The sequence below is a fragment of the Rhipicephalus microplus genome, chromosome 6 (genome assembly GCF_043290135.1).
Source record: "Rhipicephalus microplus isolate Deutch F79 chromosome 6, USDA_Rmic, whole genome shotgun sequence".
Taxonomy (NCBI): domain Eukaryota; kingdom Metazoa; phylum Arthropoda; class Arachnida; order Ixodida; family Ixodidae; genus Rhipicephalus; species Rhipicephalus microplus.
In genome coordinates, this window is record NC_134705.1 from 172,257,155 (window position 1) to 172,272,697 (window position 15,543).

The 15,543-nt window shown below is 45.8% G+C and overlaps 1 protein-coding gene across 1 annotated transcript; it reads right to left on the reverse strand.

Moving 5' to 3' along the window:
• Positions 1 to 5,978: 5,978 nt before the first annotated feature.
• On the reverse strand, positions 5,979 to 12,357 carry LOC142766079 (uncharacterized). Its single transcript, XM_075867913.1, has 3 exons — positions 12,208 to 12,357; positions 9,104 to 9,406; positions 5,979 to 6,173 (listed from the first exon to the last, which is right to left on the reverse strand). Exons 1-3 carry the CDS (start codon positions 12,355 to 12,357, stop codon positions 5,979 to 5,981), a joined length of 648 nt encoding a protein of 215 aa, XP_075724028.1.
• Positions 12,358 to 15,543: the final 3,186 nt, after the last annotated feature.

Here is a 15,543-nt window from a genome sequence, read left to right on the forward strand (position 1 = left end):
AGTCAGGGAATTTAGAATATCAAAGTGGTAGACACCCTGAGCCAATAAAAGCAATGTGTAGCGCTGTGCCGCTTCAGGGTTATTCGCGGCGAAATTGGGCTATAAAAGGCAGCACCGTCTGCGCGCAAGTGTGGATGGGCGGTCGGTGCCGCGTATACAAATACACGCAGCGGCGCTTCATTGTGTGCGGTCTGAACGGATTGTCGGCGGATAAAATGCGTTGAGTACAGTTTACTGTTAGTATCTACGCTCGTTTTTACTGAAACGGTACGCGATGCCTATGCAACGTTAACATTACCCGTGAGTAAAGTGCATTCTGCTTTTCATAGGAAGGCTCGCCTTGGGTGACTTCCTTGCTTTTGCACTAAGTAACGTCCTTGCTGTGTTGTTTGTACGTGGTTAGTTTGTGTTCCGCCCGCTATGCTCTGCTGTAGCGTGACTGAACTACTTATTTACATCTCTGTCATCTGCACATTACAAAAGAAGAGAGAAAGAAAGAGCGTGGAAAGTCTGCATATATGTGCGATTAGTTCTGTACCACCGTTCGCACCTTATACGCATAAATTTTTTTTCTCTCTTTCTGTTCACCATAAAATGTGGGACAGTCGTTAACTCTAGTCGGGAAGCTTGGTGGTTGACGGCGCTTTGCGCTACACTGCGTTTACCATGTGTAGGCACATGTTCTTACACAAGTAAAAATCTAATATAAATATATATATATATATATATATAAGAGTTCAGCAGAAAGTTTTCCTTGATGGATTATGTGCATGACAGTGCAACAACAAAGGTATGGTTAATGGGACAAGTTTTTTTTAGATATAAAACAATCACTGCCTTCTGTCTGTCATTAACAATGTCACACAAACGCCGATAATGTAAAAATATGAAATTTTCAGTGAAATTACACATTGTATATAAAGCATTCCATCTGAATTAATTTTCAACTTCTGGGCTCTTCAAAACGTTCTTAAATCTAAGCACACGGATGTGCACGGTAACTCGGTTTCAGGTACACTTTAAGTACCAATGTGTCATAGTTTATGTGATAGTAATATATCTATGTTGTGGTACCATGGTCAGATAAACAGAACTAAGGATTCTCGCAACTACTACAATGCCGTAGTTGTAGACCTATCAACGGCGTGCAAGTACATGGCCCAGAGCCTGTTTTTTTTAACACCTAATTGCTATAAAATGCTGCTTTCTCACACCATTAATCCTCATGTTTGGGAGGATGCAAAGAGCATCTTGCAATGTGCTTGAAACGGAAAGCGGAACCCACCCTGATAATATTCTGGTAAATAGGGTGTACGATGACAATAAACAGCACTCTGGAAAGCTGCACTCCCCGATCTTATTAAAATGCATTAGCAGCTGAGCAAGACCTAATGCTTTCGTGTGTCGTTTCAGGCATACATAGAAATGGTTACACTCGCTCTGACATTACCGGACAAACCACACCATCAGAGCGTGTACGACGTACGCACACAGAAACACGACGTGGCTAGCATACGACGCACGAAGTAATCCACAGTTCGCCACTTTGGCCAGTTGCCACCAGGCGGCAATTCTGCTCGATCTCGCGGCCAATTGACAACTACCTGAGAGCGCTGAGGCGCCGACGGCTGGCGCCTCAACCGTTGTGCAGGACCGTATTCAGCGTGCACTGTTTTGCAGGAATGAAAGCAGCTCGCTATCGCTATGTTGAGCATTGTGAATCACGGGCACCGATACGGCAAGCGTTGCACTTGTTTTCATGATGCCACAGCCCAAACGCGCCCCCGTGCTGCTGCCAAGACCGCTAGAGCATCGCTTGCAGGAGGCGTGCACCGTCGCGTCAACAGGCTTTTCGCCGCATCTGTGCACGGTCTCAGGCGGAGTGGCCGCAAGCGGCTCGGCATGGTATGTATGTCAAGCAGGCGAAGCGCTGTGCACAACTATCCAGTATACGATCAGCTCCTTGCGACCGTACCACACACACACACACACACACTGTCAGTTTTCGCTACCCAGTGACAAAAGTGACCTCCGCAGGACATCCACAGGAACAACCCTAACTGGATATCCGATATCCACTGCATATCCGAAACCACAGCGGCAGATATCCCTTGCAAGTCGATTGGGCCGCACTTTTTGTAACCCAAAGTTATCCCTTGCAAGTCCCAATCAAGTCCGGAAGGACACACAGTGTACATGACAGGGAGATTAAGGGATGTATTTTATTCAGGGTATTTTTTAAAAGCAGCCTCTTATGGTCTTTTTTTTTACTCTCTGTAATTGAAATTTCGGAAGCTCAAATCTTAAATAAGTTTTCCTCTGCTTTCAGGTGCTAATTTAGTTTTTCTAGACACGCACTAAAATTACTAGAATTAGACTAAAACACACATTTTTTTACTAAAGCGCATTTTTGAAAAAAACTAATCATATTAGCATCTGTAAGCATAAGAAAACCTATGGGTGATTTGAACTTCTGAAATCTCAAAACTTTTATTAAATGAAATTTGACAGATGGCAACATATAAGGCTAAATGTCCGTGTGCTAGAGAAACACTGAGCCAAGTGTATTGCATACACATTTTTTATTTAAAAACAAAGCACAACACACATGCATTATGCACTGTGACTAGACGTTGCTTACATACATAAGCATGTTTAAATTTACATATAAACCAGAATTGAATATTGAAGAAATATGAATAGACAAGTACGGCAGATATTACAAAGGAGAAAAGAAGCTGTGATAAAACAGTACATGACACGCCCATTAGATACAAGAGTATCCGGTGATTATCATATTCAGTCGGGGTCGTGCTCATCCCTGTCTTGAACTGATGCCCCGGCATCTTCATGTTGCCTTGGAGGTGGCTTGTTAAATTAGGAGGTTTCCTTTAAGCAAATGCAAAGAAAGCAAAGGCCTCTATAAAATGCTATTTTCCCACTACATGCATCCCATTCACAGGAAAACTGTCAGAGAAGGCAAAAATTATTAAAAGTAACTGAGAAAAACAAAATCTAAGCTTGCTGTGAATCGCACACATTGAGAAAGTGAAATGCACTACACAACAACTTATTCCCACATGGTGCACTGGCTCAGACAACCAAGGTGTTCTGGCACTGAGCCTAAGAAGGCGGGATTAAATCAGAGCTGATGGAGCAACATTTTGATGGAGGCATAATAACTACAGTAATATTAATCATATGCCATGATATGATTATGAGGTTGCATAGTGGAGGGCTCTGGCAATTTTCACCATTTGGTGGTGTTTAAGGTGCACAGATATTGCGCATGTGTCTTTAGCATTTTACCTCCACCTGAATGGGTCAGCCTCTGGGGGGATCGCCTCCAAGACCTTGAGGTTAGCGGCAAAGTGCTGTAGCCGCTATACTATCACAGCAAACACAAACACGTATAGTACCATTGTGCCTACGTGCTTTCGTTGTAAAGCATATCATACACACAAGGGGGGAAAAGTTAATGTAAAGCCCCCAACTATGACCCCTAATTCATTATAGTTTTGGAAGTGAAACTCCAGAATGTAATGTTCAAAATTACGTTCTTTGACAAAAGGTGAAGAGCAGTAAGTAATGTGGCTCTAGACAGTGGGGGCTGGCAGCAGCGATTTCCGCACTAAATTTAGGAAGCCTACTAAGAATGGCACAAAAGCAGAATATTTGTACTGTTAACAAAAAATACAAAGATGACCCTACCCCTCTTGTTAGTGGTAGTAAACATAGTTGGTCACATGAAGCACGTTTTGCCCACTGAAAGTTGGTAACCACACCAATATTATAAATATGTGAAACAGCAGATTTGGTTTTGTGCAACAGGAAGAGGAGCGTGTTGATAGTTCAGCACTCTGTTCTCGTCTCTTTTATCCCTTCCTGTTGTTTGCACTGTTAAGCACTTTCTTCGTCTACCATGCAGCATCAACCAGCCCAATCAAGCAGTTTGTTGAAGAGGAAGCCACTTGCAACATATAAAATATTTAACAATGTCATAGGCAATTACAAAGGTGAGGTATAGATTAGTTTGCACCACTTATCTTTCTTTATATGCGAAGGTGAAGTACACCATTACGACTATAATAGCAAATGATGTGTCTCTTGCGTCCTATTTTGCTTGAAACTTTCCACTGTACTTTCTCTCGGTGGTAAAAACAGTCCAAGAACAGCAGATGAACAACAAGCATTTGTCTCAACAACCAACTTGTCCGACTTACGAACGTTATGAGCTTTCTCTGCAAGAGAAATGTCAAAACTACTTAGTTGAAAAGCACTCTTGTTTATATGCCTGATTGCAGTTCACATAAGCCACCAGAATAAGATCTCAACATTGAGGTGTTGAGCAGCTAAATATGCTGTCCAAATATGCCAGCGAGAATGCAATGGGTGATAGAGAGATTTGCTTGAGAAATAAACAAGTGCATAAAGAATCATACCGAGCAGGACTTGGCAGCATGCTCTTTTCTGAAGTGCAATTTCCCTTTGGCACCTAGCCAAATGTAATTTGTAGCCAGCTTAACTGAAAACACGTCTCTTTTCATTCTCTTGACCGTGTCTGGCAAGCTAACCTCACAAAATTGTTCCCAACGTGTTTTCTGTACTAGTAACAAAACACAACACTTGCAGAGAGAGGTGACATCCTAGTACATAAATTGATCCAGCTAGAAAGTTGATCCAGCTTGAGCTAAAAATTTTAAATTATTTAGATCTGCACGTCTGTTTATCATCATAAGATTGCGCCCTGAAAGTCACAGCAGTTTGAGACTTAATTTGTGCAACTTTATTCACTAATTGACAGAGACATTCACCTCCCCCTACTTCCCTTAACCGGCAAAAAGTGACATTAGGATTTCTTACTTTTTTTTTTTAATCTTTTCCACACCTTTCTCAGCGCCAGCTACGAAAAACATTTAAGTAAATGCCTGTTAATTTGACTGTCACGGTACGAGTAAAATTATCCGAATTAAACGAATGCTGAATTACCCAAAGTACCAAGAACACAACAAACAACTCTATTACAGATTGCGTTTTCATTTCCTCCATAAACACGTAAATCGAGTACCTACATTGCATAAGAGCAATGTAATAGCTGCCACTTTCGTCATTCACAACATTCATCACGTTAGTGCGGCTGAAGACCGCTGTCTACAGCCAAAACGTGATCTAACCTACACCACAATCAAGCGCATGAAACACTTCTTCGCCGCAATGATAGCTGCACACTTATTATTCATCCCGATGAATTTCCTACAACAGCAGAGAACGCCTACTACTTGACAACAGCCGAAGAGCCTGCGGACACCTTAACAAGGCACCGAAACGAACAGGCCCACGAAACACCTGCAGGTATCCCGTTTTGGCGCATCGTAAACACTGTACCACAAGTTCGAAGACGATTAACTTACCTCTGTATCCGCTCTGAGACCTTTCAGAGTTTCAAAGGTCTCAGACCTTTCTGAGAACTTTCACATGTCATGTGAACGATACCGCCGAAAAAGCAGAGGGGCCATGAAATGTAAATCGTGACATCAATGACATACATGTGATTTTCATGTTATGACTAGTCAAATATACTCGTCATACAGTCATGTTATGTCATACAAAGTTTAGTATCGATACCGTTATCGAAACAGCCAGGAGAGATAAAAGTCGTAGGCGGCTAGATTGATAAGTAGATACGCTCAAAGTCGCCGAAGTTCGCTAAGAAATGTTTCGCATTTAAAATCAACCTCAATATATTTGAAGTGCCTATTCAGACATTTGTTAGCCTAAAATATACGTGTACGTAAAAATACATCGGCAATACGACAGAAATATAATTACCGTTGGAGCAAAGATGTCTCAAGTTCACAATACTCGTCGGAAGATCGTTCTTGCTTAAAGTAGTGGGATTCTGTATAAGTAATAGTGGTTGCTTTCCAAGACCCGATTTGATGCCTGCTCGTCATACGAGCACAGCAATTGTGCATTTTCTAGAAGAAGTATAATGCCGATTTCGCTGCGACTGCTGTAACCTCGTAGTCGATGTGAGGCCGCAGCACCGAATAGAGGGCGTGCCAGGAAGCGGCCATGTCGTGGTTCGAATCCAAGTACACGGCGCCGATCAGCGCACCAAATGCATCAGCCAGAACTTTGGGCGGCACCTTTGCGCGGTCGCCCGGATAGTCCTGCGCAGAGACAAAAAAAATTCCGCCATATCCACGAAGTGAATGATGATGAGTGGGCGAAGCTCCGGAGGTAAACCTGGTAAACCATGAATCCTCTGTACATTTTGCCCACTCGATTTTATTACATCGCTCCCCCTAGCGTACATCGCCGCACTAAATCGAACGATTGCCTTCAACCAATGACACGCGCCATATGTGACATCATTCCTATTTTATAAGATCTCGCGTCTTTCATCAACTACAAGTACCGCTTTCTAGTTTATAACATCTTGCATCTTTTCATCATCATCTACAAGTACCACCATCTAGTAAACACTACAAGAACTAAACGAGAGGTGGCTACATACAGAAGACGGTACCGCCATCTAGCGAACACTGCAAGAACTAAACTCGAGATGGCTACATACAGGGGACGGTACCGCCATCTAGTGAACACTGCAAGAACTAAACTAGAGGTGGCTACATACAGGCTACAGGGGACGCACAGCCCACGCCCTAAGGAGCTTCGCCCCTAAAAATTACGTTCCAGTTTCAGGCCGTAGAAATAATCGTACTACGGGCCCTATAGGCGCGTATGCATGTGTGGTTGACCCGACGGATCATGCGGCGTCGTAAATCCGCAGGTACGTCGCAAAAACGCAGGTTTACACCATCATGAGCATCAGCATTGAACGTCGTCGTCATCAATTGTTTGTATTGACTTTTTCCTCTGTTACTGTGACTAGCTCAGTAGGCGGAAAGGCTGTAGGCCAGTGTGCTCTGATTTGGGTGCACGTTAAAGAACCCAAGGTGGTCGAAATTTCCGAAGCCCTCCACTACGGCGTCTCTCATAATCAAATGGTGTTTTTGGGACGTTAAACCCCACGTATCAGTCATTAAAAATGCGATTTGCTTGATCTCAGAACATGTTCTGCTGCTGCTGGAAGAGCTACAACGGCTACTAATAATGCTATTACTACTGCCACAACTACAAGTAATATTACTTCTACAACTTCTATTATGATAAGTGCTGCTGCTGGCTGCTTGCTGCTGCTGCTGCTGCTGCTGCTGACACTACCGCTACTACTACTTTTACAGCCACTACTGTTAATATTACTACTAATATTCTTACCCCCATCACTACTGCTACTAACGCGAACGCTACTACTACTACTCGACGGCAACGTCGTACAAACAGCTTCGCTGTAAACGAGGCTGACGGTAGGACTCGGCTAGTAATCGTGCATCTTATTGGGCGAGAATAAAGCTATGAGTCGAACAAATGTACGAGCTGTCAGCTGACATTTGATATGATTGGGCGCGTGCGAACGCTGCCGGCGTCTGCGACAGCGCGGTTTTGTCGGGAGCCACGCACGACTCCACCTTCCGGGAGAAGTCATGAGCCTTTCGCGGTATGCGGATGAGTACGGGCGCGATCCCCTTCCACTTGAGCAGCAGTCGCCGGCTGCTTACTTAGAAAGCTGAATGAGTTCACGGTGATGCTTCTGGATTGTCGTAGGTCTGTTAAATGCCGTGTTCGTTTGTGAAAAGAGAGAAATAATTCTATTTTCGATATTTACATAACGAACGGTATTGATTTTGACTTTTGCCAATTAGCTATTACCATATGACAATGAACTATTGTCATGTGCTAAAGAAACTTTGTTCTTTTCTATTTTTTCCAAAATTTAGTGAAAAAAACGTGAAAAAGAAAACAGGTTTGTTTTCCGATTGCTCAAAGTTTCCTGAAATTTTGCATTTCTAGTCCACACGTATGGTGCGGCTGTACGCATAGCGGGGCACAGACCCTAAGCGGAGAGGAAGCATACCGGTCGACTTCCGTCACGTGAAAGGTCAGTGTGGTCCGGGATGGAAGAAGGGATTCGGGCCAGTATACGGAGCACAAAGCAGATGCAAGTCATTGCAGAACGCTGGCGATAACTACCACCTATACCTGACATGCTGAGAAATGCTTTGTTTTCTCTCGAAAGAGAGCATGGTGGACGGCACTCGCGGTGCTGTGAGCAGCAGGTTGGCACCCTACATCTTTAATATCTCTTATTCACTGCCAGAGATTATGCCATCACTTTTGCCTATAGAAGCAGTTCAAACACTTATTCACCATACGTTACCAAGTGCCAGTAACCCGTATGGTGCCGTATGATGCCGTTTGCAGACAAATTCATTTCCGTGCCCCAACGGGGTTGATTCGCATCGGTCACATTGTGAGTTATCATGACTGCAGCTGAGCGGATTCTTCGGGACTGCAGAGAAGACTACCCTCTCCCTACCTGTTGGCCACTTTCTCACATGAGAGGTGGAAACAGGTTTTGACCACCACCAGCCTGGGAGTCTACCTTCCAGCCAGTCGCGGTTTCAGAGCGGGGGGTGGTTGGGGCGATCGACCCCTCCCCCCTAAAGCCTGTGTCAGTACCTCCCCTCCTCTTCAATGCTTGTCATTCGTCTTCATCAATTAGGACTAATATTCTTCGTCGGTCTTCTTTCATCAATTAGGACGCCGATGGCGAAATTTCTGTAACGCTATTGCGTTAAAAGTTTATGACCCCGCTCCTTATCCTGTGCTACTTCAAGCGACCGACCGCCTTCCCTCCACCTAAAATGAGTGACTGGATCCGCCCCTGCTTCAGGCAATACAGAGGGCAAAGGAGGTGGACACCAGGCCCAGCCTGGCGAATCATCTACCTTCCTGAAATTTGTCCAGTCGAAAAATCCGTCAGGCCACTCCTAGCTGGCCGTCAGTAATACTGTACTTCGTACAGGATTTCTTTAATTGGATCACATGTGGTCGCAATTAGGATAAGTTTGGACCGCAGTCCGTGCAGCCCGGTCAGGACCACTGGCCGTTGCTTTTTGTCCCGATCAGGGTGGTCCTCAGAGTTGCTGCCGACTCTCAACAGTATTTGTCTAATGCTTCCTTGTTAGGTACCTACCGTGTTCTGTATGCTACAGACGTAGTTGGCGATGTCTTCGTCGAGCCTGGCGGATCCGGTATACAAGAGTCGATGCCACCCATGGCGAACGGCGGCGAGTCCAAGCGAGTACTTCGCGACGACGTGCGATGTAGCTTCGTTAAGAGAGCGTGGACACAGCGGGTGCATGCTGCCGTATAGCTTGGCACTCAGGAAGTACCTGAGCCAGGCGTCGCCGAGCAAGTTCGTGGGATACATAGTAGCTGGGACTATGCGCTGCATTGCCGGCATCGATTCGTGCGTGAAGGCCATCAGCAGCCAACCCTGCAGGCAATGCGTAAAGGGACGTCACAGGGTTCAAATGGTGACTTCATAGCATCCCGAGAACGGCAAGAAAACACTTAAGAAAATATCAACTGACAAACAAGGGGCACTCATTACAGACGCTGAACTTCAATGGAGTCGTGTATTGGTGTACAGGTGATATTTCACTGCTCCCGTGACACATAACGGGAAAAAGAAAATACCTAGGAGGAATCGTCATGGGACAACCTTGATACATAGCAAGAAATAGTTGAATACCTAAACCATGCCCGATACTCTTTTAGCATTTGAAAGTGAGCGAGCCCACCTAATTCAGTATGCCGTCACGATGAATAAGGCTAAACGTGGAAGCTCCACGAGACGTTAGCGCCCCACTAATGGGTGTATAGCAAAATGGTGCATCGTCTGCTGCAGTACTTCTGGTTCGAGGCATATCCCTTCGCCGCTTCAAGGTGCCTGCTGCGCAGTGTAATAAAGGAGGAGACGTGCAATTTTGCGACGCGTTTGTCGCCGCTTGTTTGACGATTGTGTTCTAGAATTCTCGCTTTGCGAATGAATACATGATACTTCGCGCATTCCGAGAACGAAGCGAGCAGTGGGAATGGGTGAACACGAGTAACGGTGAGAGCCAGGTTTCGAGCGCGTTTATGCTTTGAAACTCGCTGTAATCTTTTGCAGAATCACCTCGATTTGGTATTATTCGACCACAAATGGTGGCAAACTCAGTATCACTCACACATATGAACACATTCTGCCCATTTTCAACGTACTTTCACAACATACGTATGCGTATGCTCTGCCCGGTCAAGTACGCCGACACAACATAAATGCATAGCCTATTTTGCATACGATATACTGTATGTCAGGTTTATGGAAACAGCTGAGCGTGTGAAAGGCTCATGACACAAAACAACCACTCCGTTAAAGGTATTGCAGGATGTAAAATGATCAAAGTCTCTTTAGAAGCAAAGAGAACACAATGTTCAAGTGTGTGAGAGAACGACATCTCACGTAAAAGGAAATTAAGACAAAAAAGCCACAAATATGCGGGAACATTTGATATTTACGATAATAAACAGTTTACTCTTACCATTCACTATATCGAACCCATGACGGTACCTAAATAATTATATGGGTGAGTAACATGAAAACAAATGGACGGATGTTTCGTGATGCTATGGTGGGCAGAAAAAAGTGTGCGAGAAAACACATGCGAGGACATCTCTTGCTGCAAAATGACATGCACGTGACGGAAGTGCATGCTGCATGCTTGAATTAGAAATGACCGCTCGCACCGTTATAACTATCTCGTAGTGACTGCATTTGTTATTCATCTAGGCTGCATATCACTCTAACGTATAAAGCAGCAATTTGTGAGTAAAGACCTCCGCGAGCGCTAAGTGGAACACGCAGAAAGCGACGGCTCTGTCAAGAATGCCTGCTGGAAGGCACGGCATCTCGAACCGGAAGTCGATCCAGAGGAGCGCCATAGCCCACAATCCTTTGCGTGTTCCACGACTTCACTATCCACCCATTGCAAGAAGCAGTCCTTTTTCGACTCGCCTTTGGGCAATCCAAAGCTTCTCAGCGTTCACCATGACGTCAACATTTACGTCTGCTCGCCATCCACAAAATCTGCTTGTCTAAAAGCAAGTACGTGCGCTTGCCGCTCTTCACTGCGGTGGGGAGGAGCGCGTGGCCAAAAGGACAGACGAGCCGACGAAAGCCTGTTTGACATGCGAGCCGCTAGAACGGGGGGTCGCAAGTTCGTTTCACATGCGCCGCTCTTGCACAGTGCCCGCTGCTTCGATAGGCAGTGTTGCCCGTGCTATCAAGTCAGAGTGAGTTAACTCTGGCGTGCGCCAGCTCCTCTACTTTCCTCCTACCACCTGGTGCTTCCCACGTCACGGCTCCCCCATCGGTCAGACGCTCTGCCGCGAATGATTTTAGGGGCGAAGCTTCTTATAGCGACACCCGTTCGTCCCTCGTGGCCGTTGTAGTAGTGTGTAACAAGCATAACATTTTGACCTCCAAGGTGGTGCTGGTGAGAGATTTATTCTGTGCGTTGTTGAACAATAAAAGATAGTGCTCAATGTACATGCCAATGGCTGCTAAGGGGGAATGAGAGACAGGAGAATTCGGCTTTTAGTTAACGCGCGCGCTGCGAATTTTTTATTGCTCAACAACACACAGAAGACAAGAAAGGGTTGCTACGTTATACTCGCTGGGCGTAACCTCCTAGGTTTTAGAAAGGTTTAGCGATGTCCTGGGCTCGTGCGATGGTTGCCGCTCCGCTCTTGGGGCAAAATCACTGGCATGAGCAACAAGCCGAGCCGATCACAGCGAAGCAGAAAGCGAAACGAGGGAAGGGCAGTTTTGTGTCATCAAGTGCGTGTACTTCCGCTATTGCGTTCTGTAATATGTCAGCCACGACCCCTGTCGGTCGAATAAAAGAAGCATGCTTCGGTATCAATGAAATAAAAATGAAGCATTGACGTGCTACTCACATAAGCCTGCCCTTGTTCCTTGGCTTTCAGGAAGTGAAAACGGGGAGTAAGCAATAAACTGTTTTTGGACAGCCCTCAGACCTATTATGGTAACTAGCTTGCATGACCATAACCTTGCTTTTAATCGATAAAAGGACAGGTCTGGAAGGACAGGCTTCGCCCCCGTTTGGGGGGTTAGAGAGGGGGTGACCGCAACCCTTGAATGTTTAAGGGGGTGACAATTCCTCTTCGCGCCTTCACACTTGCATACTCCTACGGCCAAGGCTTAACAAAATATGCTGGCGCCAGCCTTACCTTGTCTCTGAAGCTGTATCCGATGGACTGCTCGACCTGCTCGTACCGCTCAGCGATCTTCAGAAGCGCCGGATCGCGAGGATTCCACGTCTCGCGAGGAACGGGTTGGGTCCATTCGAACATGCCAGCAGACACCTTCGACGTTGTCATTACGAAGGAACCGTTGGGGGTGCACGCGCCCTTGAGTATCGAACGAACGACTGAGCGAGAACTGACCGCGGACGACACGAGCGATGAAGATGAGGTGGACACGAGACGCATGAACGGTGGAACGCAGCGAGGTTACGCGCCGTGGTTTACTTCATATAGTCTAAAAACGGGATTCGTTTTGAATAACTGTTTCGTCTCATTGACTCCGTAGGATGTAGTAGAAAATCAAACATATAAGACCGTATGACCCATTCGACTCTTGGCCTAACCTCTTAGAGGGTATACGTGCGAAGCATACCATGTGATTATCATTATCACGATCATAACCATTATCACCGTCGTTGTTATCCGAGACACAGATTATTCTTCTTGAAGGGAAGCAATAAAATGTTGCAACGTATCCACGAAGTGAATGATGATGGAGGAGCTTGCTTCGTAGGATAAATCTCATAAACCGTCACTCCTCCGTACGTCTACTCGACCGTCGTACAAAGACCTGCCCTATGAGGGGCAACGAAGGTTTGAGGACGTTAAACCCTTGTAATTATATTAATAGAGAGTTTGAGAATTGGGGGCCCAAGACACTGGGTCCCCAAGCTGCGTCGCGTAGGTGGCTGTTTCGCTCGCAGGATCAGCAGAGATTGGGAATTGGGTCGAACGCAGACCACGTTGGGTCAAACGCAGGGGGCGCCACTTGTGGCCAAATTACAAATTATGCGAGACGCGGGCCATACGACACCGTGGCTCGCGCTGCGTCTGCTTCTTCCCGATGGCGACCCAAGATGCCTTAGGGGCCCACGCTAGTTTTCGATGTTTGGTCCTTGGTTCAAGACGAACCCAAGAGTCCAAGCTTGGCTCAGGTTCGGCGCATGTGCCCTAACCCGTCGCAAGCGTCTTGGGTCCTCAAGCTTCTTGGGGCCCCAATTCTCAAACTCTGTATTTGCTTCAGAGGGAGCGTAGCTACTACGGTGGAATGGACAGACAAGGTTCGAGCATGAGGAGCAATTCTCCTTAAAAGCTTGAAGGACGCTCAAGCCACGCCTTCAAAAGTGGAACGTCATAGCAATCGGGCCTTGTGCACATTGCCTTCAATATTGTCACAAAAAAAAAGGAATGTTTGTACGCCTAGCATCGGCCATTTCAAGCTATCACAGAAAGCCTGCCGAATGTACCAAGTCCCCAATACGCTATAGTTATTGATTTGTGCGAACTGACGAGCCACGCACTACATATCAGTGAGATGCCACGTGCACTTGCGTACATGCAAGCTGTGCACTTTTCGGACAGCTGAAGACCAATAACTAGTGATGCAATCCACTTGCTTTGACGCCTGTTGTGATACTAGGATTCGAGCACGCAGTGCATATTGCATACGCTAAGGAGACTCCTTGCACTGCATGACATTCATAGAGGGTGCTTTCCCAAAGCTGTGTCAAGCAGTGACCTACTTGTCACACAGATAAGCTGAGTTCGATTCTCACTTTGAACCGAAAATGTTTATTATCTATTTGAATCGTCACCGACGAGGTAAGGAGTTTTTCGTCCCCAACCAACAACACCGACACTAACACGGATGCCAGCCTTTTTTGCAAAAATAGCTCTTTAACGGTACCACCTTAAAGGTCACATGGTTCTTTTTGCTCATTTGTTTGTTTCCTTGAACGTAAGACTAATACCCACCATACGAATAGTTTCTTATTATTCAGGTGCTTTGCGCAACGCACTATCGTGGAATTGTCCCCGAAAATACACTAATAAACCCTTGTGATCAATTAAGGAAACGTCCGAAAAGGAAACTCAATTTTTTTTTCTCTTTGCTTAGGGGTTTCGGCAGGTGAAAGGGCCGCATCAAGATATCAGGCCCACGGGATGGCTATATGCTCTCCCATATTTCCCATATGTCCTGTTTCGAAGGAAAAGAAAGGTTGCCAAATTAAGCATTGCAATATATATGTCGAGTGTGTACTGTCGGTTGTTTACACAGTCCTCTTGTCATGTGCCATGGTCTTGCTTATGCGGGAACTACCGAAAGATGCATAAATGAGAGGTTAAAAGAGCAAAGTGCAGAAGGGTACCGATGGTCACTTGGCGATTCACTGTAAGGAGTGTGGTTGTTTGCCGCATTTCCGTAACACTTACGTTTTATATCGGGACAGAGATTTATTAACCCGTTTGATTGTAGAAGCAGCAGAAATGAGACGTGGTGATTTTGAGTGCGTTAGTGCACCTTGTATCTCGCTCACGCGGAAAAAACTTTGTTTTTTTTTTTTTGGATGGTGTGATATATAATAACAGATGAGTGATGCATGGCACTGCACGTGTGCCTTTCGTTGTTCTGCCTTTTATTATTTTTTTCTCTTTCACCTCCTTCACATACTCTGACGTTTGCAATAAACGTTTAGTTGAAGTTAAGCGCTCGTGTTGTGTGTTCCGTGTAATAGTTGCTGCGCTTCCAACCAAGATAGAAGATGGAAGCCCGCTGCTTGTGCGTTTCCGTTTTCATTTTCGTAGACAGGGGCCAGTAGAGAGATTTTTCCAACTTCTGTAGCACATAGCTTGTCGGCGAAAAAAAGGAGTGCCAGTAATCGTGAAAAAAAGTCTCACTCACTAAAAATGGAGCGGTGTGAAGGCTGGTCCCCTGTATAGGTCCCTTCGCAAATTATCACGGGGAAGCGATTCCTGACGCTTCGATCTCTGCAGTGGTGCAACGACCCCGGTTGTGTTCAGCCAGAGCTCGGGCTACATCGACCGTAGCTGTAGTCGACTCAACTGGCGGACACTATACCGACTCGAGCAGCGGGCAGCGAGCAGCCCTCGAGTATAGGCACGAGATTGTTCCTCTGTCCCTAGGCCAATCAACCACCGTTTCGCAGGACAGCATGGGCGTTCACACCGGCTCCATTGGCGTGGTAGATCAGGTTCGGAAGAAAACACGACGCAACCATCGTTCGGGATTTGAAACCACAACGCCTTCCATACTCAGCAACGAACAGGTCTCTTCTAACTTCATCGCCACTTGCATGGTGGTAGTATGGAGATAAAAGTGACGTACATACGCGCGGATAGAGTAGCTTCTATGTCGGAGTTCGGACTCAGTTATTGTGATACATACAAATCGAACGCGTCTACTTCCGAGGGACACGGTGGAAGGCATTATGCCGCAGTCGAAATATTTTGTATGAATGG

Bases quoted from the DNA above. Each gene is read 5' to 3' on its own strand.
- LOC142766079 (XM_075867913.1), bottom strand. From the start codon at position 12,357: ATGACAACGTCGAAGGTGTCTGCTGGCATGTTCGAATGGACCCAACCC. The intron at 9,407-12,207 runs GTAAGGCTGGCG...CATTGCCTGCAG, and splicing joins GATACAGCTTCAGAGACAAG to GGTTGGCTGCTGATGGCCTT. The intron at 6,174-9,103 runs GTAGGTACCTAA...GTCTCTGCGCAG, and splicing joins TCTGTAGCATACAGAACACG to GACTATCCGGGCGACCGCGC.